The following is a 26,127-nucleotide window of genomic DNA, read 5'->3' on the forward strand; positions in this document are numbered from 1 at the left end:
GCCCCCCGCTTTGACTTTTGGGAGCAGCAGGGCTGTGTCACCAGGGTGTGAAAGAGGAGCACTAAAGCCAGACAGATGAGAAGTCTGTGCATTTTTATTTGTGTGTGTGTACACAAACCCTCTTACATCCACACCCTTTACACCCCCATGCCAATAAATAGGTTCCTGGTGGGCAGCCAGAGGGCACACACCACCTCTTTGCATGTGTACAGAAATTAACAGCATCTTCAGTGGCACTTAAGTGTGAGGGGGGAGGAAATTCACTGTTAAGTACATACATCATTTTTATAATGCTGACTGCTTGCCTCTTAAAGGTTTCGAGACTTAAAGTCCTCAGTGGCATAACCCCATGTCACTGTGCACGCACACACGAAAGCTCCAAGTGCTTGTGTCTGTAAGGCCTGGACAAGTTAGTGATTTGCCATGTCAAGACACCAACCGCTGTGCCCCACACTAACTGCAGTGTGACACTTGTAGCTCTGCATTTATTTTTGAACAGAAAGTGGGGTAACTGCAGGTTAAACATGACACTTGGATTAAAAAAAAACCCTCAAACCCTAACTAAACTTTTGCAATGGTATAAGTGAACTTTTGACCAAGAAAACACAATTGAGGCAAGATGAATCTCAGTGAAAATTTCTCCACAGGCTCAGTGTGGGAGAGCTGTCTTCACAATCATGAATGACCAAATAGCTACATCAATGGCTGACTGTTAGGAAAATGATCTCTCAAGATGCAGAACTGGACTAATGCACACTACATAACACAAGTTAAAAGAAGATACTCTCTCGACCCAAGCAAAACTAAAACTACAAAGTGAAAGGCAAGGGTTTGGTGGAGGTATGGCAGAGGAGTGTGTGTGTGGGTGTTAGCCTGTCTACATGTACACAACAGTAATATACAGTTACATAGTTAAAAAAAAGAAAGCAAAGTGTACAGAAGTTAGGAAGGACAAAAAGAAGAGTCCTAGAGGTTAGTGTCAGGCTCCTGGCTTGTAACAAACTCTTAACCAAGAGGCCAACGTCACCATAGGATGGCTCCAGAAGGACCTGGGTGGAGAAGAGCAGCTGCACACACAGCAACTTACCATGTGAATTTGACTGTAACATGGTTTGAGGCAATCACTCAGCATCCCAATAATTTCTCCAGAATGACAAAGACTTCATTTACATAAATTATTAAAATTAAAAAACACCTTTTAAAAACAACAAAAAAACCCCTTCCAAATCCTTTAAAAATCAAGCTCTAGGAATTGAGAACCTAAAAGAAGTTGAGACCATAGAGACTGCTGCATCTAGCCCCCAGGGAAAGAACCTTAAGGAAAACAGCAGGTTAATGGTCTCTGAGGTTTCTAGAACCTCTCACAGAAATAGACCCACCCCAACCCCAGCTGCTTGTCTGGAGTATCACTGAATGACACCTGTGTAAAGTACCTCCTCCCACTGTCCAGTTCACTGGAAACAGGCTTTGTTACAGAGAGAGTTAAGCCTTTTCTAAAGACTAATGCTAAACCAGGAATGCTCTCCCCCAGCAGAGAGCTGCGCACAAATAACCAAACTTAGACATTAACACAGGCTCCGTTCAGAAAGCCCAGAAGAAAAACTGGATTCTATGTGCCCATATAAGTGGATACCACTTTTGTTTTAAACCTCTAAAAGAATTAAAAAAACAAAAAAAAGGGGTTACAAAAGGCACTACCAAGCTTGCAAAAGCATTAGTGCAGGTTTAAGTTAGTTCCAAATCATGAACCTGTTGAGGGGTGTACATTTGTGTACCAACAGTCACTGCCATGTGCAACAGCCTGCAAACCTGCCCGGTGCTGCCTTCCCAAGGCCAGCCCCTGTGCTGCCGGCAGAGGGACTGACTGCTCCTGCACTGCCCCAGCCTGCTGGTTAAACCTATGGCTGGCACAGGGACTGACTGCTCCTGCACTGCCCCAGCCTGCTGGTCAAACCCATGGCTGGCAGAGGGACTGACCGCTCCTGCACTGCCCCAGCCTGCTGGTCGAACCCACGGCTGGCAGAGGGACCGACCGCTCCTGCACTGCCCCAGCCTGCTGGTCAAACCCCCGGCTGGCAGAGGGACCGAGCGCTCCTGCACTGGTGGTTCCGTGCTTTCTCCCTCACTGTGTGGCACCCGTGAATCTAAATGCGTCCCTTATTTAGCAGCAGAGCCTTGGCAGATTCTGCTCAGATGTTCTGTCGTTAGATGGTTTTTTCCTTTTTAGTTAGAGAGCTCTCTCTCAGCACTAGAGAGCTCTGTTCCTGGAACCCTTTGTTCACATTGCAACCATTAAGCTTGACGGAAAACTGTCTTGAGTTTTGAAAAGCATTCTTCAGTTTCAGCATCCTACTGTCCAAACAAGTCATTCTCACAGAAGGCTACAGAATAGAACTTTTGACTGCTCTAACAAAAACTCATTACCACATCAAGACTAGAGACAGAATAAAAGCTTAGATTTCAATGAAAACATTTGTAGTCCTTATTCCTCCCTCTTTACTGCTGGGAAATAAGGAGCCATGCCCTGGGTCACTGGCTACCACTCTACTGCATTACAAACTAGACCATGAAGGTAGGGTTGCTGGTAAAGTTGCTCAAATTATTGCTGATGTGCTTCTGTGCAAGAACTAGTAAAATCTGCTCATGTTAAAAGCTTCTGTGGGAAAAAGAAACCAGCTAACTTTTAGGTATTTTATCTTCATACTACCATTCAAAGGAATCCCAGCAATATCTCTAGTGCCCCTTGACTAAAACACTCAGTATTGTCATAGTGTTTTTAACAGCCTCATAACAAGCAAAGGCTTAAGGTTTTCTGTGTAAGTTAAGTGCATAAATACACACAAAGGGGGAAGTGTGTGTGTGTGTATTCAACCCTCTAGACCCAGCTGCTGGCTATAAACACTTTCTGCTTACGCACAGCCTATCGGAGTCATTCTCAGCACAACAAAGCTGCATCACTCAGGCTTTGTTTTAGACTCTTCTACCCTGAACTGCTCCCCTGCAAGTGGAGGAACATTCTACTTCTTGCCCTCAGTTTTCTCTCCTAAGATTTCCCTTTACTGATGATGTGCTTCCCCCAGACTACCCCAGCAACAGCGATGCAGTTGAGGGCTAACAGATTCAGTACAATGACTACTGGTGATGGCAGAATCCCACTGCTTCAAAGTAAAGGTTCAGCTCACTGCTTTACTGGCACCAAGGGTTAATTCATAGCTACTGGACAACTGCACTGTCACTAACTTCTTGCCTATCACCAGTAATGAGCTCGTATGTGGCATAAAGACATATATTCCACTTTTTTTTTTTTAAACATACATTGGTCCTCAATTGAGGAAAAATAAATAGCCAGGTACAAACCTCATGTCACTTTAGTAACATTGTAGTTTTTTCCCCTCCACTCTAACCAATGAGAATACAGCTGAAGTCCCAGGAAGATGAACCTTGCTTTAGTGGGCAGGAGGCTCTGAAGAGTAACGCAGTTTCAGCAGCGCATGGTGGACAGCAGCTGGACTGTAGCGCCCAGGGCTCCCAGGCTCTGGACAGAACGAGGAGACACTGCCGTATTTTCCTGGGCTTCCTGTTATGGGACTATTTCTTCCTGAATTAGAATACACTGAAGCATTGGGAAGGCCAGCAGCCACATTCTGGGACTTGAATCTTGCTGAACTTGGCCAGCTGAAAGAAACAAAAAGTCATTTCGTTGAGAAAGCTGCAGTAAGGTGAGAAGTACTTTAGAGCTTCGAATCAAGGCACCAGCACCAATGTTTAATACTTCTGACAACTTCGTATGGAAATAGCTCTCATAACACGTGGGATTTGCTGCATTTCAGAGAGCAAGCAAAAACACATGAGAAAGCAGGTTGGTACAGGGCACTGGAGGGCCTTCTGCCTGCCTTCAGTCTGTTGTGTGGCACTAAGGCATCTGTTCCTCTCCCAAGAGCTTTATCATGGTTATATATATATATATAAACTGTAGGCTGTGCAAGCAGGGGACTCTTCAGTGTTCTGACCAGTGTCTGCCACCACGGGAAGAAATCTTCATGTCAATACAATTCCCTATTGAAAGCTGCCACTTTGAGTCCTTAAAAGCAACAGTATTCAAAACACACAGACAGCTTCAGGCATCGTTCACACTGACAGCTCCTTGGACTGGGGTAATGGAGAGTAAAGATAAAAACAGTATTAAAGAGGTGCCTGATGATACTAAACACATTTTACCATCACTCTGCACAACCCTAGTACCTCAAAGCAACACAGCATTCCTGCACTGCGTCCCCAGCAGTGATCAATTACCAACTGACATCACAACTGTCCTTGAGGCTACTGAGAGATCCAAACAGAAAGTAACACATCTGCAAACTGAGCCATTTGCCAATGAGAAAACTTGCTTTTGAGATCTTCATTTCCTTGTCTGATTTGTCTCTGCAGATCTGGAACTGCAGTGTCATTGCAGGAATCTGCAGCATCAGCCCCAAAAGGCTCAGTGACTGGTTTCAGAAACACACTGGTAGTTGAATATCTAAAACAAGGGGGTTGTGAACAAGAAGGCCTGAAATTCCAGCTATTGGAGCTGTTCAGCAGCTGACCTGCTGAGAATTCCTTGGCTGAATTTCACAGAATCACAGAAACATCCAGGCTGACAAAGCCCCTCAGGACCACCAAGTCCTATAGTCCAACCTAGAACCCTGTTCTACAAGATTCACCTTAAACCATAGCCCTAAGCACCACATCCAAACGACCTTTAAACACATCCAGGGTGGGTGACTCCACCTCCCTGGGCAGCTCATTCCAGTCCCTGACCACTCTCTCCATGAAAAACTTTTTCCTAATGTCCAGTCTAAACCTCCCCAGTCTCAGCTTGAGGCCATTCCCCCTTGTCCTGTCTCCTATTACCTGTGAGAAGAGCCCAGCAGCAGCCTCTCCACAATGTCCCTTCAGGTAGCTGTAGACAGCAATGATGTCCCTCCCCTCAGCCTCTTCTTTTTCACACTAACCAGCCCCAGCTCTCTCAGTCACTTCTCATAAGGTTTATTCTCTAGGCCCTTCCCCAGCTTCCTTGCCTTCCTCTGGATCTGCTCCAACACCTCCACATCTCTCTTGTACTGCAGTGCCCAAAACTGACACAACACTTGAGGTGTGGCCTCACCAAAGACAAGTCCAAGGGGACAATCGCCTCTCTGCTCCTGCTGGCCACAGCATGTTTAATACAAGCCAGGATGCCACTGGCTCTCTCTGCCACCTGGGCACTGCTGCCTATTACAACCCCCAGGTCCCTTTCTGCCAGCAGCTCTCCAGCCACACTGCCCCAAGCCTGTAGCATTGCTTGAGGTTGCTGTGACCCAAGTGCAGGACCTGGCATTTGGCCTTGTTGAAACTCATCCCATTAATGTTGGCCCACTGATCTGAGCCTACCCAAGTCACTCTGAAGAGCCTCTCTACCCTCATTCAAATCAACACCGCCACCTAACTTGGTGTCATCTGCAAACTTACTGCTGACACTCTATGCCTGAATCAGTCATCAGTAAAGATGGTAAAAAGAAGTGGTCCCAACACAGATCCCTGAGGAACACCACCAGTGCTCATCTGCCAACTGGATTTAACTCCACTGACCACCACTCTCTGGGCCCTGCTGTGCAGCCAGTGCTTTATCCAGCAGTGTGCTCAGCCAAGCCCTGGGTAGCCAAGTTGTCTACAGGAATTGTGTGGGGAACAGTATCAAAGGTTTTTGAAAGTCCAGGAATACAACATCAACAGCCTTGCCCAGTAGCCAGGTTATCTTGTGACAGGAGATCAAGTTGGTCAGGCAGAAATACCTTTGCCTGTCAGATGAGGAGTATGACTGCACCGTGTGTTTCCACCTGTAAGTAAAGGGGTACTTCTGTGGGTCCACCTCCACTGCTTCTACCGCTGCCAAGACATCGCTGTCCAGCTTTGAGGGCTGCTCCCTAGAACAGAAAACGGGACTAGGTGAGAACAAGGCTTTTGTCCAGGCAATAAACCAGCCCAATTCTCAAACATGTTTTTGATGAAAGCAAAGAAATGGCTCCTGCTCCTCTCTAAACACAGTTTCTCTATGAACTCCTCCAGCAGGCTTACCCATCAATGGCTGGCCAACATTACACAGTAGTTTTGCAAAACAGAAGTTCTGAAAATGCAATCTGAAGACATCCCAAGAGTGCAGTAAACACTTTGCTTGTCTAAGTCAGGCTCACTGTGGCTCACTGCAACCCTGCCAGATGAATGGTAATCAGCAAATCAACTGAAAGTCAGATGGAATCAGACTTCTTTTTCCTTTTGTTCTAGATAAGGTGTTCAGGTAATCAGCTGCATGCCCATGTGACAGCTGCCCAAGCAGTGATGCACCCCAGCTGGCTGCAACTAGAGCTGCTTAGTATCAGATCATCCCAACCTTGCTGTCAGTGATGTACCAAACCCACCTTGTTTTGCATACATAAACCAAAGGACAAAACCCAATTCTTACCCAAGCAGGAAGAGCTTCTTAGAAGTGTCACTTATGGGCGAAGCCTTCAAAAACAATTTCTGGGAAGCAAGTTCTTGGCGCTGTTGTGCCTTGTTGGTTTGAATTCCAGGTTCCATAGCTGCTGCTATGTTGTGTTCTGTCCTTAACTTGGTCTCTCCAGGTTTACCTGTAACACTTGGCTCAGAACTGGCCAGTGAAACTGCATAGCAGGCCTTATCCAGATGGTCCTTGGGTGTTCTCCCCTGACTTGTTCCTTCAGCCATGATTCTCTCCTCAGTTTTTGCAGTGCTTTTACTTGGCTGCCCTGTAAGCTCTTGCTCTTGGAAAGACAGGCTTTCAAATTCTGACATTAGGTTGGAAACAGGGGATCCAAGGCATTCCCCTCCCTCACGGAAATGCTTTCTGTCACTAATCATCCTTTCAGTGGCCACAGGATTACAGAACCCGTTTTTGCTGGAAGAAGCTGCCTTTTCGTAGGGCCTGGGGTGAGCTCTTGCTCCTCTGATGTTCACTGCCTGCCCCATCGACAAGATATCACACTCAGCTTCTCCAATCTCGTTGATGCTGGGCTCCTGGGACACGACAGGGTGGCTGATGTTCCGTGCTGCATTCTGCCTGTTTTTGATCTCTTCTAAGCTCATGTCATCATCATCCTCATCCAAAAACGCCCCAACAGAAATAGAATTGCAGCATTTCTTACTCTTGCCTGTAAACAATTTTAATAAGAGCAACAGATAAAAAGACTTACAACAGAACACCAAATCAACTAGCAGCAAATCCACACTTTTTATGCCTATTTACTGATGCCCTCTCTAATCTTACACACACAAAAGCATGAACTAGCCTGACTAAAGCTACAAATGAAAAACTACAGCTGTATTATTTCTGCAAATAACTTTTTACCTTCTACTGGAGAACTTTATTTCCTACACTCCTCACTTCAATCATTAACCAGCAACAAAGGCTAAGCTCAGGATAATGCAGAGTAAGGATGGAAAACGCTATTAATATCAGCTTAAGTTTTCACCTCTTCCAAAGCACAAAGGCTTATGACCAAGTTCAACGACCATCCCTCAGGGTCTTGTCAGCCCAGGCCTATCCCACTATGAGAACCCTTTCAGCTCTATCATCACATAGAAAAGGAGGTGCACAATCTCTATGACCTGTGTGCACCTCCCATAAACAACATATGTGTGTGTGTGTGCTGTGGCAAGCACTGGTTTGAGAAGGTACAAAAGCTTTCCTGGGTTTTGTTCGTACCTTTCACCCTCAACTGTGAAGTTCTTTAGTCTGTATCAGTGGAATACAAAATGTTCTACTGTAAGATGAATTGCCAAATGCTCCAAGTGAAAACATGCTGATGATAGAGGTTTTCTCACAGAAATTTCATTTGGAGGCTACAATCAAGATATTTTAGATACATAAGAAAACTAACAGCTAAGGAGGCCTGGTCTAATTCTCCTGCACTCAAGCATTGTTAGCTCCTTTTTCAGCACTACAATCAGACTGTTTGGATAACATATTAATAGCAACCACCACAGGAGAACACTTCCCCTGGGCCCCAAGCTTTTTCTCTCCTACTTCTCCCCAGGTGCAAACTGTTGTTTGTAGCATTTGCCCTTTCCTTACCAGAAGGATGTGGAGTTTTATATCTATTGCAGGTTTCATTTTCCCCTGTTTCTTGCTGAGCCTTTTCGCTCATTTCCTGATGACTCAGGTACTCTTCTAATTTTCGCAACCCCTCCTGGGAAGACAGATCAACAAAACAGCCCAGAAATTCCCAGTATTCAACCCACGGGAACCCCAGCTCATGAGCTAACTCCCTGCAATAAATAAAATAAAACGAATCATTTGTGGAGACAGAAAGATTAGTTTGACAATCAATTTTTATCATCTATTAATAGGAGTATAAAAAAGTGCAACCAGGCAACACATTTCCACAACAATCAACAGTCTGCAACATAAACAGCCTTAGCAAACACAGAATTAACTCGTTTTCCTCTGCACTGTTTTTCAAACTCCATCTATTATTCTTGCAGTTAGCTCCATGAATGCTGCTGGTTTTAAGCTGGTTTTAAGCTGGTTTTATCTAAGTAGCAGGTAGAGATCAATCCCCACAACCTGAACAATGCTCCTCTGTTCAACAGCTTTCCCTACTAGGGAATGGCAGAAGGTAGGAGGAAGCCAGGGGTTATTTCAAAGAAAGAAATCTCATCAAGGCTTTAACAAGATATGGGAGGTTTCCATATCCTGCTGACACAAGGTACTGCAACAGCAAGGACACAGCTTGTATAAGCTGAACATCTGTGTTAGGGTCTTTTCATTCTGTCTTTCTAACAACCCCTCAACCTGCAAGAAAAAGCAGGTATGTAGAACTTCACATCTGACAGAGCAGCCAGCTAAACACTTGAGAAAAGCATTTACAGACACCAGCAGCAACAGTTAAAGAATCTTCCTTTCCAAAGCTAAGGAAGTTTGCTCTCACATCTCCAGCTCTTTTGATTACCCCAAGTACAACATATTTCTTAAAGGTATTTCTGCCACCAACTTTTGCCCCAGGATGTTGTTCAGTAAGTCAAAACCATACTTTCAGCACAAGTCTTTTGCTTTTAATTGCTCTATTGCTTTTTTTTTTAATGCTGATAAAGTGTTTTAGATACCTTCCAACTCTTTCAACACCTCTCTCCAGATCAGATTTCCTGACATTACGGAAGAAGCCAGCTCTCTCTCGAGGTGGAGTCTTCCAGAGCCTGCGAAATTCTTCAGCCTTTAAGAAACAGAAACCATTTTTAAACTCCTCCTATACCAGATGAAGCCAACCCAGTGCTGGCTAACTGTTTAGCCACAGGTTTGCAGGACATTGAGCTGTCTACAAGCAAACAACTCAAGCTCTGCCACGAGTAATTCTCTACTCCAGCTGGAAAGAGTCTCATACTGGACCCAGTGTTACTGGTTCCTTTGATCTTCTAACTGCTTATTAAAAGGGTAAAGGTGATAATGTACAACCACCTTAAACTGCACTCATACTAAGCCTGCCTACTTTTAATTTGCTTGCAGCAGGAAACTCTGCCTTTTAATTCTACCATGTTATTACAAATGTATTTGATGACAAATGCTCTCTTGTTCACTGGTTTCTAGGATGCAAAGGTGGTGTTTTTGTACATACACATTTCATTCCACAGACTTGCTACAGCTGTTAGAACATACTCTCCTTGTACATTTAGAAGTCTGAATTTGAACACTAAAGGAAATAAATTAATGCATTTTTGTAACATCTCAGGCTGTGTTCTTTATGAGAAAGCACAAAGGGACCTGGAGGTACAGGTAAATAGTAGCTGAACATGAGCCAGCAGTGTGCCCAGGTGGCCAGGAGAGCCATTGGCATCCTGGCCTGTATCAGGAACAGTGTGGCCAGTAGGACAAGGGAGGTTATTCTGCCCCTGTGCTCAGCACTGGTCAGGCCACAGCTTGAGTGCTGTGTCCAGTTCTGGGCTCCTCAATTCAAGAGAGATGTTGAGGTAATGGATCAAGTCCAGAGAAGGGCAACAAAGCTGGTGAGAGGCCTGGAGCAGAGCCCTGTGAGGAGGGTCTGAGGGAGCTGTGGCTGTGCAGCCCACTCCAGCAGATCCATGTCTCCCTTGCACTGGAGGCCCCAGAGTGAACACAACACTCCAGGTCACAACGTTAAGAGTCACATGAAGTTCTCTCCTTACCTTCGAGGGGCTCATGGGGCCTGCAAAGGCTCTTATTGACAACACTGGATCTTTGGGGCTGCCAGTGTATTGAGATAAAGTTCTTTGGGGGCTATCATCTGTCTGATCAGGTGACCATGGAGCACCAATGACAGGAGCTGAAGAATTATCTTCTGCTCTCAAGAGTGGTACATAGTAGCGCCCTAAAACAAAGAACAGAAAGCTTTTATTCCATCAGCTTGCTGCTTCTTCCTAGAATAGCAATATACACATGAACTTAACCACCTGACTTTGCTCCATTAGCAAAACCACTTGCAAGTCAGAGTTTCAGGATTTACAGCTTGGATTATAAGCACAGGCTCCCTTCTCTCTCTAACACAGGAACACCTGCACTGATACATGTACCCCTTCACTAAGGACCTTCAGATTTAAAAACCTTCTGCTTAAACCCACAAGTGGCACAACAATGGAAAGTTCTCTGTCAAAGAAATCACAAGATTCCCCCAGTGTGACAATCTCTTGCTCTGTCATGATCTTTTCTTTGCTTTTAGATTAAACTTTCTGCTTCAAGACGGCTGAGAGCCATGTCTGTGCTACAGAACTAGGAGGACAACCTTGTGAGGCATACAGTGAGAGTTCTGACTGTAGTTTAAAAGACAAGAAGTTTTCTGCTCCTTCCCAGGTTCAGAGCTTCTCTCAGAGAACAAACAGAATGGGAGTCAGCAGAGAGCCAAAATACAGGCCTGATATAGCATGAAACTGAATACAGACCTTTCAAGTACTCTCTTAGTTTTTCTTTTAGTTCTGCAGATTTATTCTTGCTTCTCTCACAAACTACCTGTTAATATAATTTCAGATGTTTGTTAGTAGAGCATAAGTCATCAGCTTGAAATCAACTGCAACCAGTCACATTACTGGCCTCTATCCATTCCATCCAGCACTTTCAACTCACAGTAGAACAAACCACTAAAACCCACCCACATCCATCAAATAGATACTGTAAAGGCAGTGAAGCATCAAATCTTCAACCTTTCCCCAAATACAATCAACATAAAAGACTTGTATTGATTTCAAATATCTACACTCTATCATGACACTAGGATCTCACTATAAGCCTTCTGCCTACAGTAGTTCACATCTGAACTTGAAAAACAATGCCTAGGCATAACACTGCTGAGTTTGCTGTAGACATGGAGAGATTTACCTCTGCTGGAGTCTGATCATATTTGTTTCTTGGATTTTTTACAATAGCTGGATGTGAAGTAAGCACATTAACAACGTCCAGATTCCCAAACTTGCAGGCAAAATGCAATGGAGTATCAAATCCCTGCAGTGGGGAAAAAGAGAAAATTCACATCTATTTGGCAACACAAGGAGGTCAATGCCATGCATTTTATTTTGAGACTGGGAATGTAAATGTCAGGGCTAAGTACGAGAGCCATGCTGCAGAACAGCAATTATTAGACCCAACAAAACTCATCAACAGCTCATTTTGCTAAGAGACTCCTTCTGTTCTCTTTCCTTCTTCCTCACACATCCTTAACACCTTCCAGTTGTTTCCACAACACTAAGAAAGTGGCAAACACTCAAAGCTTACCATCTTATCTGGTGTATTAAGGTAGAGGTCAACGATGTACTGGATGCGATTCGTCAGCATTACATCATCATCATCTGGATACATAAGCCTCATGAATTCAGGATTTTCCAGAGTGTCCAGTAACAGCTGGCAGATACCAGCCTGGTTCTCCTTGGCAGCAACATGCATGACATTGTACCTGCACCCTTCCTGTTAAAAAACAACCCAAAGAGGCAAACATTAGGCTGAACTGACACAGCTCTTACACCCATGTGCTTAACTGATTTAACTGTGAAAATACAAAGGCTGCCACGCTGAGTTTTGGATTTAGATTTGGGGGTGGGGAGGGAGTTATGTTTTATTTGGAAAATATGTTGATAGAACAGTACATAAACATTCAAAAACCTGCTCTAGTGGAAGGTGTCTGTGACCATGCCAGGGGGATATGAACTAGATGATCTTTAAGGTCCCTTCCAACCCAAACCTTTGTATGATTCTAAAACTGCAGTGGATTGTAGGACATTGTAACGACAGGCTGCTTTATACCCACATTCTTATAATCAGCACATTCATTCTTGCACTCAGCTGCAGTCTTTTCTTATATCTAGGGCAAAAACATGGCTGAGAAGGGATATTCAGATATGGCAAAATAAAAGGAGACAGGAAGTGGCAAGAGCAGGAAAACACATGTATGTGTATATATAAAATTAATTTTGCTGTTAATACTCACATATGAAATTTCAAGACCTTCACAAAGCTGGTCTGACAGAAGACATTTGTTAAAGTCAGATTGCCAGCATGTGCTTAATGATGCCTTACAGACAGACTTTAGCTGCAGGGCATGTCTGGTGCTCAGGTAAGCAGTGCTGCAGAACACAGTCACAGCCTAGGCACTGCCTTGCTTTTTAAAACCATTCTATTTTTAAGACTGGAATTATTCTGAGGAGATCAATACTGTCTTCGTTACTGGGTAGAACTGTTCTCCCCCTAAAGAACTGCACACAGTGTCTTTAGCTCTTCTAGAGCAAAGTGAACTCTCAGTTATGAAGGGTGACTTACACAAGACTTCTGCTATGTTTCTCTTAGCTCTCACCCAGTACCAATAAACACCGAGCAGCTCTGCGCCAGTGGAAACAAGATCTCTTGAAGGAAGAGTAGGAAACAACATTCCTTCCAGTTCTGCTTAGCAAGCCTCAATGCTAAATCACTGAACCAGAACTTGGACTTTCCTGTTTATTTTTACCTGTACAACTGTTGGGTTGTCTCCTGATCCGATCAGATAACGAGGGTTACTCCAAATAAGTTCTGAAAACGTTGCAGTATCTCCTTTCTCCACAGCCTTCCGAAGCTTGGCAGTGAGATCTTGAGTACGTGGACTTTTGTAACTGTTGGCTCTCTCCTTATTAGCAGTTTCAGTCTCAGGAGAACATAAGCCATCTGTCAAAACATAAGTAACCTATTCCTAGATACATTCTTTTCAGTGACCACTGTTTTCATACTCAGACCATGAAAAGAAGCTTTTTATCTCTATCTACCTATATCTTTATATCAATGCATTAACTCTGCATCTTTTGTGTACAGGAGTAAAAAAGCTGAGGTCAGTGACAAGAGATTTAAAAATATTAGTAATTAGTAATAGGGAGGGAGAGGGGTAAGACTTAATTGTCTTGTAAAACTGCCTCAGACTTTCAAAGGGACAGGTAACCTTTAAAACTACTAATCTCCTTCCTCCAAGCTCAAACGCAAAACTCACAAGCAGTAAGAATTTTTAGAGTATCAGAATTGGTTTTGCAATTCTGTCACTGAATCCCTTTAATCTAGCAAGTGGGAACACTAAAACATGCTCAGTGTTTACCATTTTATTTCTGGACCTATGAACTTATTTAACAATTGAGGACAGTTTCAATGTGCTGTGCAAATTTATCAGTGTCTTGTCAAACCTGAAAATCCTGAAGTCTATGAGTAAAAATCAAATCCTGCCTAATGTAGTCACAGACTAAGCAATACATCCACAAAAGCCATTGCCAACAGGACAGCTTTAGAAGAATAGCAACATCTTTAGTGTAAAAGTGTGTAAAGTAGTGTAAAAACCAGAACAGTAACTGCTTTTAAGAGTAACCATCTTACCACATCATAACACAGACCACAGAGACCATACACTGCAGGTCAAACCTTCTGCTTTAAAAGGCCAAACCGCTGATTTTTCCAAGATTCCTGGGGCTCTGATTTACTTCTGTGGTAGTTCTTTAGAGAAGAAATGGCTCTGCTCTGGTGAGACCCCACCCCCACTGGAGTACTGCATCCAGTTCTGCAGCCCCCATTACAAGAGGGATGTGGATGTGCTGGAGTGTGTCCAGAAAAGGGCCACTGGATTGATCAGAGAGCTGGAGCAGCTCTGCTATGAGGACAGACTGAAAGAGTTGGGGCTGTTCAGGCTGGAGAAGAAGAGGCTCCCAGGTGACCTTCTTGTGGCCTTCCAGTATCTGAAGGGAGCCTACAAAAAAGCTGGGGAAGGACTTTTCAGAATATCAGGGAGTGACAGGACTGGGGGGAATAGAGCAAAGCTGGAGATGGGTAGGTTCAGGCTGGGCATAAGGAGGAAGTTGTTCAGTATGAGAGTGGTGAGAGGCTGGAATGGGTTGCCCAGGGAGGTGGTTGAGGCCCCATGGCTGGAGGTGTTTAAGGCCAGGCTGGATGAGGCTGCGGGCAGCCTGCTCTAGGGTAGGGTGTCCCTGCTCATGGCAGGGGGGTTGAAACTAGATGATGCCTGTGGTCCCTTCCAGCCCTGACTGATTCTGTGATTCTATATTCTACTCCTGTTTTTATTTCTGTACACAAACTTTGGTGCTCCTTGTTTAGAAAAGCATCAATTAACATTAAGGATGACTTTTCCAGGACCAGTATAATTTTATACAGAAGTAAAATGAGATTTGAATTAAACAATTTAAATATACTTTTCATTGCCTGTGTCCAATTTGTCTCACAGAAAAATGGAATTAAATACTGGCTGCCACATCTACCCATCCAGTAATTTTCTTTGGTCAGTAAGCTCTGCAGCTGTGATCTAACATTTGTTTACAGCTTATCTTCAACACCACTGTTCTAAAGGAACTTCTATTTATTAAGATGCTTCACCCTTTGGGTTTTTTTCTGCTGTTGGTGTATTAGTTATGAAGTTCTCTCATTAAAAAAATATCAGAGTGTATACTGCACCAACTTTACACAGATGAATATCCTCACTTGCCTCTGTTAAATGGTGCCATTTTCACTGGAGACAAACATAAAGATGACTTGCTTGGAGATGGGAAATAATCACAGATGCCTTTAGCAAATTTCTCAGCATCCTCTCTGTTTGAAAAAGCTTTAAAACGGGACCCCTTAATCATCTTAACAGCTTGGAGAGCTTCCTTTTTATCTTCATAAACATGTATTCTCTCTGCAACAAAGCACAATCCAAGTGAAATTAGTATCTCAAAAATCTCAGATCTGTTCCTAGAAACAGATAACAAAATTCTCAGACTATCCTTCAAGCTTTGCTCTCACAACTGTTTTTCTACCAAACACATAAGAATCAAAGGCCTTTTGATTTTTTTTTCTCTGTAAGATAGAGTAGAAGAATTTTACAGGCTCCAGCTAACATCAAGCGGTATCTGTATGGTGTTTGGACACTCAGGTCAATCAATATCTGAGCATCTTAACGGATGGGCCAGATTCAGCAAAGAAGCATTTCAAAACCATTCTGAAAAGCAAACTCAGAGTTTGTTCACCTTGCATTACTTCCCATGTTCTTTTGCTCAGAAAGATGAACTGTGTCAGTGACCCACTGTCACAACGTTAAGATTCCTACACAGTCTTAGATACTAATCGAATCTTTCTCCTTCCTCTCCATTTGCATCAGTATTATTTGTCCAAATTAAGACATCTGAACACCCTTCTCATGAGAAAGAGTACTTGTTACTGTCTCAGGGCAAGTAATCCTTTATGCTCTACTGTAATCCCACCACTTGGCAGTTTAGTTATTGCTTATTGCAGTGTTCATCAACAAAATACGATGAATGACTGATCCATTTAGATACCATTTGGCATTAAGGTAGGAAAGAAAATATGACATCTGTTAGAAGGGAGTATTTAAGCTTCAACTAATGACAATCTATGCAGATTTTGATGTTTCATTTGTAGGATTACTTTTTATTCTTGAGAAAGACTGAAGACATGGGATGGGCATGAGAGTAGCAGCAGGAAATAACTTTCCTCCTCTGAGCTCCACCAAGTAGAGGCTCCTCAAGTGTACCAACTCTGATGGCAGAACACCTGAGATGTCTTTGAACAGTGTTTCTATGCCTCAGAAGATCCAACAAATACCATTTAGAAAAACAAAACAACACTTCATGTAGCCCTTGAACACAGTGCTGTTTGTATCACCTGCTATGCAGAAAAAGAATCTCTTTAGAAAAGACTGTACAATGTTTATCACTGGAAAGAAAAGAAAATAGTATTTACCATTTCTTGCCAGAATGTCATCATAAACTGGACAAACACCATAGAACAGTGGAGGCTCTTTGGATGGTGTTTGAGTACTAATTTGTGAACCAACACATCCTGTTCCACAGGCAGGAGCTGAACAGTTCGTGTGGATCACATCATCTTCTTCTGGAGGGTTCAGACCTACACAGTAGCCAAAGTCTGTGTCTTCAGAAACACTTCCATGACTGTTGTGATTCACTGCTGTGGTTTTCGAAGCCTTCAGTGCTTCTGCCCGGCTGCTATCGGATGGGACATCTCCAGCAGCCTCCTCTGACAGAGCAGATCCTTTTCTCTCCAAACCTTCTTGCTGCTCCAACAATGCCTGGGCCAGTTTCTTCTCAAAAATAAACCTAGTAGTGGAAGTAATGGGCCCACACTTCAGTCCTGCTCTTACAACCTCTTCTCTAAGCTCATCAGAGCTCAGCTGCTTCAATCGGGACAATATCGCATCCATTGTTATTTCACCTAAAGGCAAAAAAGAGAGGAGACAACCTGTAAGGAACAACACTACTTTCCCCCCCACTCCCCTCTGCTATTTAAATGCCATAAAAAACACATGGAAAAATGCCTCACAATTTTCTGCACTCTGAAAAAAAAGATCACAGCTGCAGAGAGGACAAAGCATTTTTCAATTCAACAGGCTAAGAATATTTTTAAGCTATCAGACTTCTCCCAAGAGTTTTATTTCCTCTCCTCCCACAACTACTTGAAAGAGTATTTACAGCTTAAATGTTATTCACATTTGTCTTCTCCACATTTCTTTTGGAGTGAAAATTAAACTCAGAATATCTGTGCATGGAAATTTATGACAGGCTGAGAAAGATTTGATTTCTGCCAAGAAAGGTACAGTCTGTGCATGTAATGGAACACAGGAAAAGGATAAGCAGTTAGCCCCAGGAAGAGACTGGTTAGGCAGCATCCACAGCTAAGAGCACAGCATTATTTCTAGGTTTAAGTGTGATGCAGCAACTAGAGGAGCCTGTCTCTGGCCATGATGCAAGGCTGGTACTATTTACACAACATGCTGCTCTCAAAACGGGAGGTGGGAAGCAAACAGAAGACAAGAACCGCTAATCTTTCCAGATTTCACTCTGACAAAGAGCAGGATCTGGAAGAATGTCTCCATTTCCAAAGGAAACTCCCTCTTGAATGACAATACAACTCCATCAGCTCACTGCCCTACATATAATTCACACATTTACCACCCCTGCATCATCACCAAGATATGAAACCCAACAGGATGGCAATACACATTGCTTGCTGTGAGAAACGCTACTGAAAAACATCAGGATTTGGGCAGCTCAGAAACATAAGAAGCCTTGAAGTGACTTCATCAGATACTGCACCCATGTATCTACAAAGGCTGTGACTTTTCCCTCCTAATTGCAAAGGACAGCTTTGGCTTGGAAATTATTAGTGTGTTGTATTCCTTCAGTTTGCCTTCATTGTCTCCTTAAATTCAGGCTTCTTTCATTTTATGGGATCTACTCATCTGACAGGTCTGTACAGCACTTCTAGCACTTCGTTTTCCACTGCAGTTTATATTCCACCCTGAGTTGCAGAAACTTCAGACTACTGAATGCACACCTGCAACTTTTCCACATGGATTGGTTTGTGTTCTTTTAAATCCTGCTATAACTGGAATTACACAACCCCTAATCTTACTCCATTTGGGACAAAGCAATCTCTCGGGTATGAAGTCAGCATAATCTGTAGCTTCAAAATAAACCTCCTCAAAAGTGGACACACAAAGCAGTATGAGACATGTCCACCATTTATGAGCTCTCCTACTACATGGACAGGGTGCACAAGCAGTCCTGAACACAAGTCACAACATCCACTCTGATAGGCAACAGTCTTTGGGAAACTAATGGGAAGCTTGAACATTGAATGGCTGCAACCTGACATAGCACAGGGATCACAGGATGTGAGGGGTTGGAAGGGACCCAAGGAGATCATCGAGTCCAAGCCCCCTGCCAGAGCAGGACAATCCTATCTAACCCAGAGGAGCACATCCAGACAGGCCCTGAAAGGCTCCACAGAAGGAGACCTCACAACCCCTCTGGGAAGCCTATTCCAGTGCTCTGGGACCCTTACAGTAAAGAAGTTCCCCCTTGTGTTGAGGCAGAACCTCTTTTGCTGCAGCTTACACCCATTGCTCCTTGTCCTATCCCAGGCAGCAGTGAGCAGAGCCTGTCCCCCACTCCTGGCAGCCCTCAGATACTTACAAACATTTATCAAATCCCCTCTAAGTCTTCTCTTCTCCAGACTAAACAGCCCCAGGTCCCTCAGCCTCTCCTCACAAGCCATGCCCTCCACTCCCCTCATCATCCTCCTAGCCCTCTGCTGGACCCTTTCCAGCAGATCCCTGTCCCTCTTAAACCGGGGAGCCCAAAAGTGAACACAGTATTCAAGATGAGGTCTCAGCAGGGCAGAGTAGAGGGGGAGGAGAACCTCCCTTGATCTGCAGGACACACTCTTCCTAATACACCCCAGGATCCCATTGGCCTTCTTGGCCACAAGGGCACATTGCTGTGCCATGGGTAACTTGTTAGCCACCAGGACCCCCAGGTGCCTCTCCACAGGACTGCTTCCCAGCAGTCACCTCCCAGCCTGTACTGCTGCAGTTTATTATTCCTCCCCAGGTGCAGGACTATGCACTTGTCCTTGTTAAACTTCACCTGGTTCCTCTGTGCCCTGCTCTCAGTCTGTCCAGGTGTCTCTGGATGGCCACACAGCCTTCAGCTGTGCAGCACTCCAAATACTGGATCCAAGTAACTTAACTGTTCATTTTATCAGAGTGTACAATTTGTGTAATTCCAAGGCTGCATCTTCACCACAGACTCACAGTACAGTCCAATTTCCTGATTTTCCCAAGTGTATTGCCAATACCAGGCATCACCAAATAAACCAATCACATAGACATGACAATGTTGGGTTTTACATCACCACTAAAGAAGTAAACTTTTCACATATTAAACCCTAAACACATCCAGCAGTGTTGCTAACTTTTACCAATAGTCAACATAGCCAAGTACTTAACTCTCAATATCACCAAGTACATAGTCACTGAAACCTGACCTTCAAATCATGTTTCTAATAACAGGAAATATCACAGAAAAAGGTATCACCAAACCTGAAGTGGGTTTTCAGCTATAGTAATAACTGGATAGTTACATGAGCTTGAGGCTTGTTTTCTTGTGGGGTCATTCCCTCTGAGAGTCACATTCTTTGGAGTGTAGTGTACAAGTTCAAGTATCTCGTGGTTAGAGAACATACCTCAGGCTCTGACTATTTCATGACTATTAACTGAAACCTCACTTAAATGATGGGAAATCAGTATTTCAGCTGAAAAAAAAATAGCCAACCTGCAGCAACACCACAGCTGGTGCCGCTGAGCTACCTCCCCAAGGTATTCCAGCTCCCTTGTGACTCTCCAACCTCCAAGCAACCTCATTGTTACAATTATCTGATTGACCCAAAAGACTGCACAGTCAGATCTGAAAGAGCTTCTCTTTTTTTTTTCCATTCTGATCCTTTATGTTTAAAAAAAAAATATATATACTCCCATCACATTTTAATGAAGGGACAGAATGTGGCCCTGAGGTCAGCTACCAAAACTTGCTGTCCTTAAGCTTTTCTTTTTGAGATAGCACAACTGAAACACAAAACAAAAACACCAACACAAAAAAAAGACTGAAGCTAAGAGGAAACAAAGTTTATTGCAGAAACAACTAGAAGAAAACACCTGAGTCAACATAATATAATGTCTTAGGGAATTAACTCTGGGAATTCTATCTGGGGGGTCACAACCAGCACAATCATTCTGCAGAAGAGCAGACCCATACGTGGTAAAGGGTTGGACTTGATGATCCGTGAGGTCTCTTCCAACCCTGATGATACTGTGATACTGTGTGTGATACTGTTATGTATAACTCACGTATGTGGACAATGCTGGCATACACAAGAAGTCTTTCTTCTTGGCTTGTAGTTAAGTAAAAAAGGTTCTGAAGGAGTAGTTTCTCTGGTACCTTAATGTTTTGATAGAACTTAATGCCTAAGTTTTATTCCTCAGCTATGTAAAAAACTATTTCATGTGTCCATTACAACCTGGGCAAAGCTAAACTGAAGAGCAAAATGACAAAGCAGGCCAACAGTGAAGAAATCAGTCTTTGGTTTAAGGTCTATGCTAAGCACAGAGACTCTTCTACAGTAAGCTTGCTGTGGAATCAGGAAAAACATTATTGGAATGGCAACAGCCACTCAGCTGTCACAGAAAAGATACTCAGCTAACCTTTCATGATCACAACTGTTTTCCTGCAGGTTAGTTTCTCACAGCATCAGAGTTGCTTGGAATGCCAAAGCAGAGACTTTCTTTTTGATCAAGTGTGTTGAAACATACACAGACTTTGACAGAGTGCTGCTGTTACATAGCACATGTAAAGCTACGTCTACTGTAAAGAATCTCAACATTCACTTCAAAGATATAAGCTGCATAAAATATGTTTGTCTTCCAATATTAAGCTTTCAGCTAACATGGCTACATATTAATTTTTTACTGTGTCACCTATTTTCACAGTATCACAGTATCATCAGGGTTGGAAGAGACCTCATAGATCATCAAGTCCAACCCTTTACCACAGAGCTCAAGGCCAGACCATGGCACCAAGTGCCACGTCCAGTCCTGCCTTGAACAGCTCCAGGGACGACGACTCCACCACCTCCCCGGGCAGCCCATTCCAGTGTCCAATGACTCTCTCAGGGAAGAACTTTCTCCTCACCTAGAGCCTAAATTTCCCCTGGCACAGCCTGAGGCTGTGTCCTCTTGTTCTGGTGCTGGCCACCTGAGAGAAGAGAGCAACCTCCTCCTGGCCACAACCACCCCTCAGGTAGTTGTAGACAGCAATAAGGTCACCCCCTGAGCCTCCTCTTCTCCAGGCTAACCAATCCCAGCTCCCTCAGCCTCTCCTCGTAGGGCTGTGCTCAAGGCCTCTCCCCAGCCTCGTTGCCCTTCTCTGGACACACTCAAGCATCTCAACGTCCCTCCTAAACTGGGGGGCCCAGAACTGAACACAGCACTCAAGGTGTGGTCTAAGCAGTAGAGAGTACAGGGGCAGAATGACCTCCCTGCTCCTGCTGACCACACCATTCCTGATGCAGGCCAGGATGCCACTGGCTCTCTTGGCCACCTGGGCACACTGCTGGCTCATGTTCAGGCGGGTATCAATCAGCACCCCCAGATCCCTCTCTGTCTGGCTGCTCTCCAGCCACTCCGACCCCAGCCTGTATCTCTGCATGGGGTTGTTGTGGCCAAAGTGCAGCACCCTGCACTTGGAGCTACTGATCTGTCCAAAACAAAAAGTGTCACTGGCAAAGCTCAGAAAAAGCAATTGAATGGTTTAAGATAGTCGTAGAATGGTTTGGGTTGGAAGGGACCATAAAGACCGTAAAGTCACAACCCTCTGCCACGGGAAGGGACACCTTTCACTACACCAGCATGCTCAAAGCCCCATCCAACCCTAGCCTTGAACACTTCCAGGGAGGGGGCATCCACAGCTTCATTGGATCCTTTGCTCCATCCACAGCTTCACTGGATCCTTTACTAGATGCATGTGTAAAAGGTGCTTACATGAACCTCAGAATTCATTTTAGGTAACTTCAAATGATCGGGAGCACAACCAGCACTGCAGCAGGTACCTGTTGTAGTTGTGCACGCAAGATCTGGCTTTACAAATGCAACTACTGTCCCAACAGCAAGCACAGGTTCAAGGGCTTCTTCCAAATCAACCAAAACCTGAAAGAATGCATTCCCTGTTGTCTTACTGCACCAGTACGAAACAGCAGGGTCTGTTTCCAAGCAAACAGACGGACCAGCACTAAGAGACAACGAACGACGGGTGTAGGAAAACACCGTTTGGGCTTTTTGAGCAGGAATTAAACGAGACGCGTCCTGTCTCTGGCCATACTTCAGCTGCTGGGACTCGCACATGGCAGAATAACTGTGGCTGCGCCGCGGGTATGTGTTAGTCCGCACTGCCTGCTGCCAAATGAGCTAACAGTTATCAACTACGTGGCAGGAATGGAACCGCAATCCAAACTTGCAATAAGCTACAGGAAAGGCAGGACTGAAAGGAGAACGAAAAGAGGTGACTTCTCAGGACCGAGACATTAACGCGTACCCCCAGAGCCAGCAGGGGAAGGCAGACTGCGCGGGGGAGGATTCAGGCAGCAGGGAGCAAGAGCGGGGACGCGCGGGAAGGCTGGAGCAGGCAGCGGCCGGCCCCCCGCCGGGAGCGGGGCAGCAGCGTGCGGCCGGAGCGGAGAGCGGCGCCGGGGGCCGCCCGTGACAAAGAGGGGCCGGCGGACGCGGCTGGGCCGCTGAGGCGAGGCCGGGCCCGGCGCGGCCTGCGGGCGGGCACTCCCCAGCTCCGCCCAGGGGAGAGGACCACCGCGGCGGCAGGAAGGCCCAGCGGCCGCAGGCCTTGGCGGCCGATTCCCGCTGCCTCGCCAGGTGTCGCAGAGCAAGAGGCAGCGCCACCCCCCGCCGTGCTCCCCCGCGTCTCTCACCTGGGCGGCTCCCGCTGCAGCGCCGGCTCCCCGCAGACGGCGGTGCCGGGGAGGAGATGGCCGCCGCCGGCGCCCCGCGGCCACCCGGTCTCCTCTCTAGCAGCCGCAGCAGCCAGCCCACAGCGCCGATAACCGCGCAGGCGGCCAGGAGCTCCCAGCCCGGCCAGCGGCCCCAGCCGGCTCCCCAGAGGGAGCCCCAGCCCCCTGCAGCCCCGACCCACCGCTCCATGCCCCGGCCCCGGCGCGCCCGCCGCAAGCAGACACTCCCCGCACGCTCCGCGGGGACGGTACCTCGGCGGCCTCCCAGCTTCCGTCTCTCCTCCCCTGCTCCCGCCCCGCCAGGCCCCCTCCCCGCCGAGCGCCGCGGCTGCCCGCCCGCTGCCTGACAGAAAAGCACCGCAGCCCCGCCCGGGGCCCGGCGAAGGAGGGGCGTGTGGGGTGCGCGTTCGTGTTTCCTCTGCTCACCTCAGCCAGGGCTCCTGCCGGTGGAGGCTGTCTCTAGCAAACAGGCGCTGGTAGCTGGGACTCCGAGGAGGTGCAGCGAGGAGGCCTCTCGACTGATACTGCACCGGGAGGTGCTTCAACGAACGCAGGGCTCGACAATTTCACAGCGCCTCCCTCCAAAGCCTAAGGCTGTATATTTACAGTGTTTATCGAGAGCCACGGTTGCTACTTGGCGGAGAGAAACGTGCTACCTGCTGTACGTGTGGTACTTCAGGAGGTTCAAACTCAATTGCTGTAGCAGCCTGGAATAAGCCGGCAGAGATGCAGAAGCACGAAGGAAGATGGTTCCCTGTGCATGAGGAGGCAGTTTCCTTCACAGGCCACAGCTGGGCATCCTCTCAGGTGTAACACCACCGCCTTTCAGTTAGAGCTGCTCGTACTGTAAGTAAACCTGGCAGCTGCTGGTTTAAACAACGAGAGAAAATGCCAGCGTCCTCTTAACTCACACCGTGCAACATTACAAGCGACTTACATCCCTTTCTCTGCTCATCAGTGCAATTGGCAGTGCTGCATTTTGCATTGCTGCATTTTGCATTGCTGCATTTTGCATTGCTGCATTTTGCATGCTCAGACTTCAGCTGTTGGCAAATTCAAGCCAAGAGAGATACATTAATGATGTTTTGTTTTTTTTTCCCCCGGACAAGTTCAGCAAACAAAAGAAACTGCAGTGCAAGGGAAATAGAAGAACAATCAGCTTCAGATGCGTGAAAGACCAATCTCCGGGAATGCTGTCTTTGAAAAGAGGGTGGGTTTTCCCCTCAAAGGTGGCTATAGGGCATGTTCAGAATCCTGAGCATAAAAATTACTGTCTGAAACCACAAGCTAAATTTATCTTCAAAAGTAGAAGCACCAATGGAGCCCTTTACCAAAAATAGTTTATTGCACAAAACCTTTAAAGGAATTTCTATGCACATTATTTTTTATAATCAACATGCTTTGTGTGATCATAAACATTAATTGTACATAGGGTAACTCCTCCATCCCCTGGGTCATCCACTCAAGAACATGAAATGGTTAACTTGTGTCTTTACAAATACAGCCGAAGCAGATGTGATGTATAAAAGATCACAGTATTTCATTTACAATACCCAAAACATCTTTCCCTCTCCCAGAAATATGTGCATCTGTATTGGAAATCAGGCTGCCCTCCTGCCCAAGACTGAAGTGTTACACATTTGCAGGAGACAAGAGTGGTCAGATGACAGCTGATGAGCATTAGGAATCACTTTGGACTGCAACTGCTTTCACATGAAAATATTTAAAGGTTAGTTACATGCAACTACTCATACTTGCCCGGCAAGGTTAATAAAACATAAATCACAAGCTTTTGCATCACCAGCAGTCAATCTGTCATCTTTCAATTAAATTTATATTGTCTCTTTAATGTTGTCATAGGTGACACTGACACACCCACGCCACTGCAGTTCACTCCTCTAAGGAGGAGTAATTAACCCATGAAAAGAGGAGCACAAGAACTTCCCCCTTCCTGATTATTACTCCACATACATGAAATGCTCACAGATTCCAGCTTGGATATTGCCTGAACAAACAGTATGTGATCAGATCCTCCCATTGCCTGAGTGGACAAGGGGCTCAGCCCATCCCAATACAGTGCACAAATATTTCCAAGGAATCTGGAAGACAATAGAGTGGATCATTATGCAACATTCAGCAACACCAGAGATGCAGGAACTAACAGCTTTTTCCACTGAGGGGTTTGCTGGTCCAAGGTTGTGGTTTTCTTTTGTTGTTTTTTTTTTAAATGCACAATTATTCAAGAATCCTCAAAAGCCCAACAGCATCTGAAAAAGTAATGCTGCAGCATTTACTGGTTTTCACCAGTTGGGCAACATTCTCACATTACAGTAACATTTCTCCTTCATCAACAAGACTTGGTTTAATAGGTAGCAACCACTGAAGGAACAGACATGGAAAATAAATTCTATTGAAAAAGGAAAAAAATAATAATCTAAGAGATTATTCCTCACATTTTCCTCAGATGTATTTGGCAGTGCTGCAACAGGCAGAAGGGAGTCAGTTCTCATTCCTATCACTAGTCTGTTTTATTGCCTACACAGCAGAGACCTGAAGCTTTGTAGAGTGAGCCATGCTCAGGGTGAGGCTTCTTAATAAAACAGCAGCTATTTCTCTGGATAATTAAGAATCTGAGCTGATAAGCTTCAAATAAAAAGCTTTTTATTTAATTCCATGCTGCATGCTCCTTCTAGAAGGCTTCCCAGTGACTTCCATAACTTAACTGACTTAGTACCTCACCAGATTTAGCCCCTCAAGTCTCATCATCTGTCCTTCACTTCAGTAAGCGGTGTGGTGCTTCTGTCCATAGAAGAAATACATGGTGGCTATAAAATGGAAATACCTCCTGTCCAGGTATCTGCAGTGAGAATCAGGTGAGTCACTGCAAAAGTCTAATCTGAGCACTTCACAACAGCTCCCTCATCTTGGAAAGGGAAAACACGCAGCTATGACTACATGGTTGTATACGCTAGGATGTCTTTATAGGAGCTAGTGAGAAAACACAGTGCTGCACTGGAAACAGAATGAACTATCAGAGAACAGACATTCTGAAGAACAATGAAGGATTCTAACAAGTCTGGCTTCTTTTGAGATCAGATAAAACCTTTATCCATACAACTGCTACCAAACTTCAGAGATTAAAGCAATGGATTCTTAACCGTATAAAGCAATGTATTCACCAAAATGAACAGCAACACTAACACTGCACAAGTGTTACTTTATTTGAAATCCTGAACATTTGATAGGTC

The 26,127-nt window shown here is 45.1% G+C and overlaps 1 protein-coding gene across 2 annotated transcripts; it reads right to left on the reverse strand.

The window, feature by feature from the left end:
• Positions 1 to 76: 76 nt before the first annotated feature.
• Positions 77 to 23,505, reverse strand: ANKLE2 (ankyrin repeat and LEM domain containing 2). 2 transcript variants are annotated; one of them, XM_064168833.1, is made up of 13 exons: positions 23,306 to 23,505; positions 16,250 to 16,738; positions 14,994 to 15,185; positions 12,993 to 13,186; positions 11,771 to 11,959; positions 11,378 to 11,500; positions 10,945 to 11,011; positions 10,195 to 10,376; positions 9,142 to 9,248; positions 8,111 to 8,304; positions 6,482 to 7,187; positions 5,814 to 5,945; positions 77 to 3,675 (listed from the first exon to the last, which is right to left on the reverse strand). In XM_064168833.1, the coding sequence occupies exons 2-13, from the start codon at positions 16,725 to 16,727 to the stop codon at positions 3,447 to 3,449; spliced, it is 2,793 nt and encodes a 930-aa protein (XP_064024903.1). In that variant the 5' UTR covers positions 16,728 to 16,738; positions 23,306 to 23,505; the 3' UTR covers positions 77 to 3,446. The 2 variants fall into 2 exon arrangements, with proteins under 2 accessions (XP_064024903.1, XP_064024904.1); XM_064168834.1 differs by lacking the exon at positions 23,306 to 23,505 and adding an exon at positions 22,841 to 23,087.
• Positions 23,506 to 26,127: the final 2,622 nt, after the last annotated feature.

The sequence above is a fragment of the Pogoniulus pusillus genome, chromosome 30 (assembly GCF_015220805.1).
Source record: "Pogoniulus pusillus isolate bPogPus1 chromosome 30, bPogPus1.pri, whole genome shotgun sequence".
Lineage (NCBI taxonomy): Eukaryota > Metazoa > Chordata > Aves > Piciformes > Lybiidae > Pogoniulus > Pogoniulus pusillus.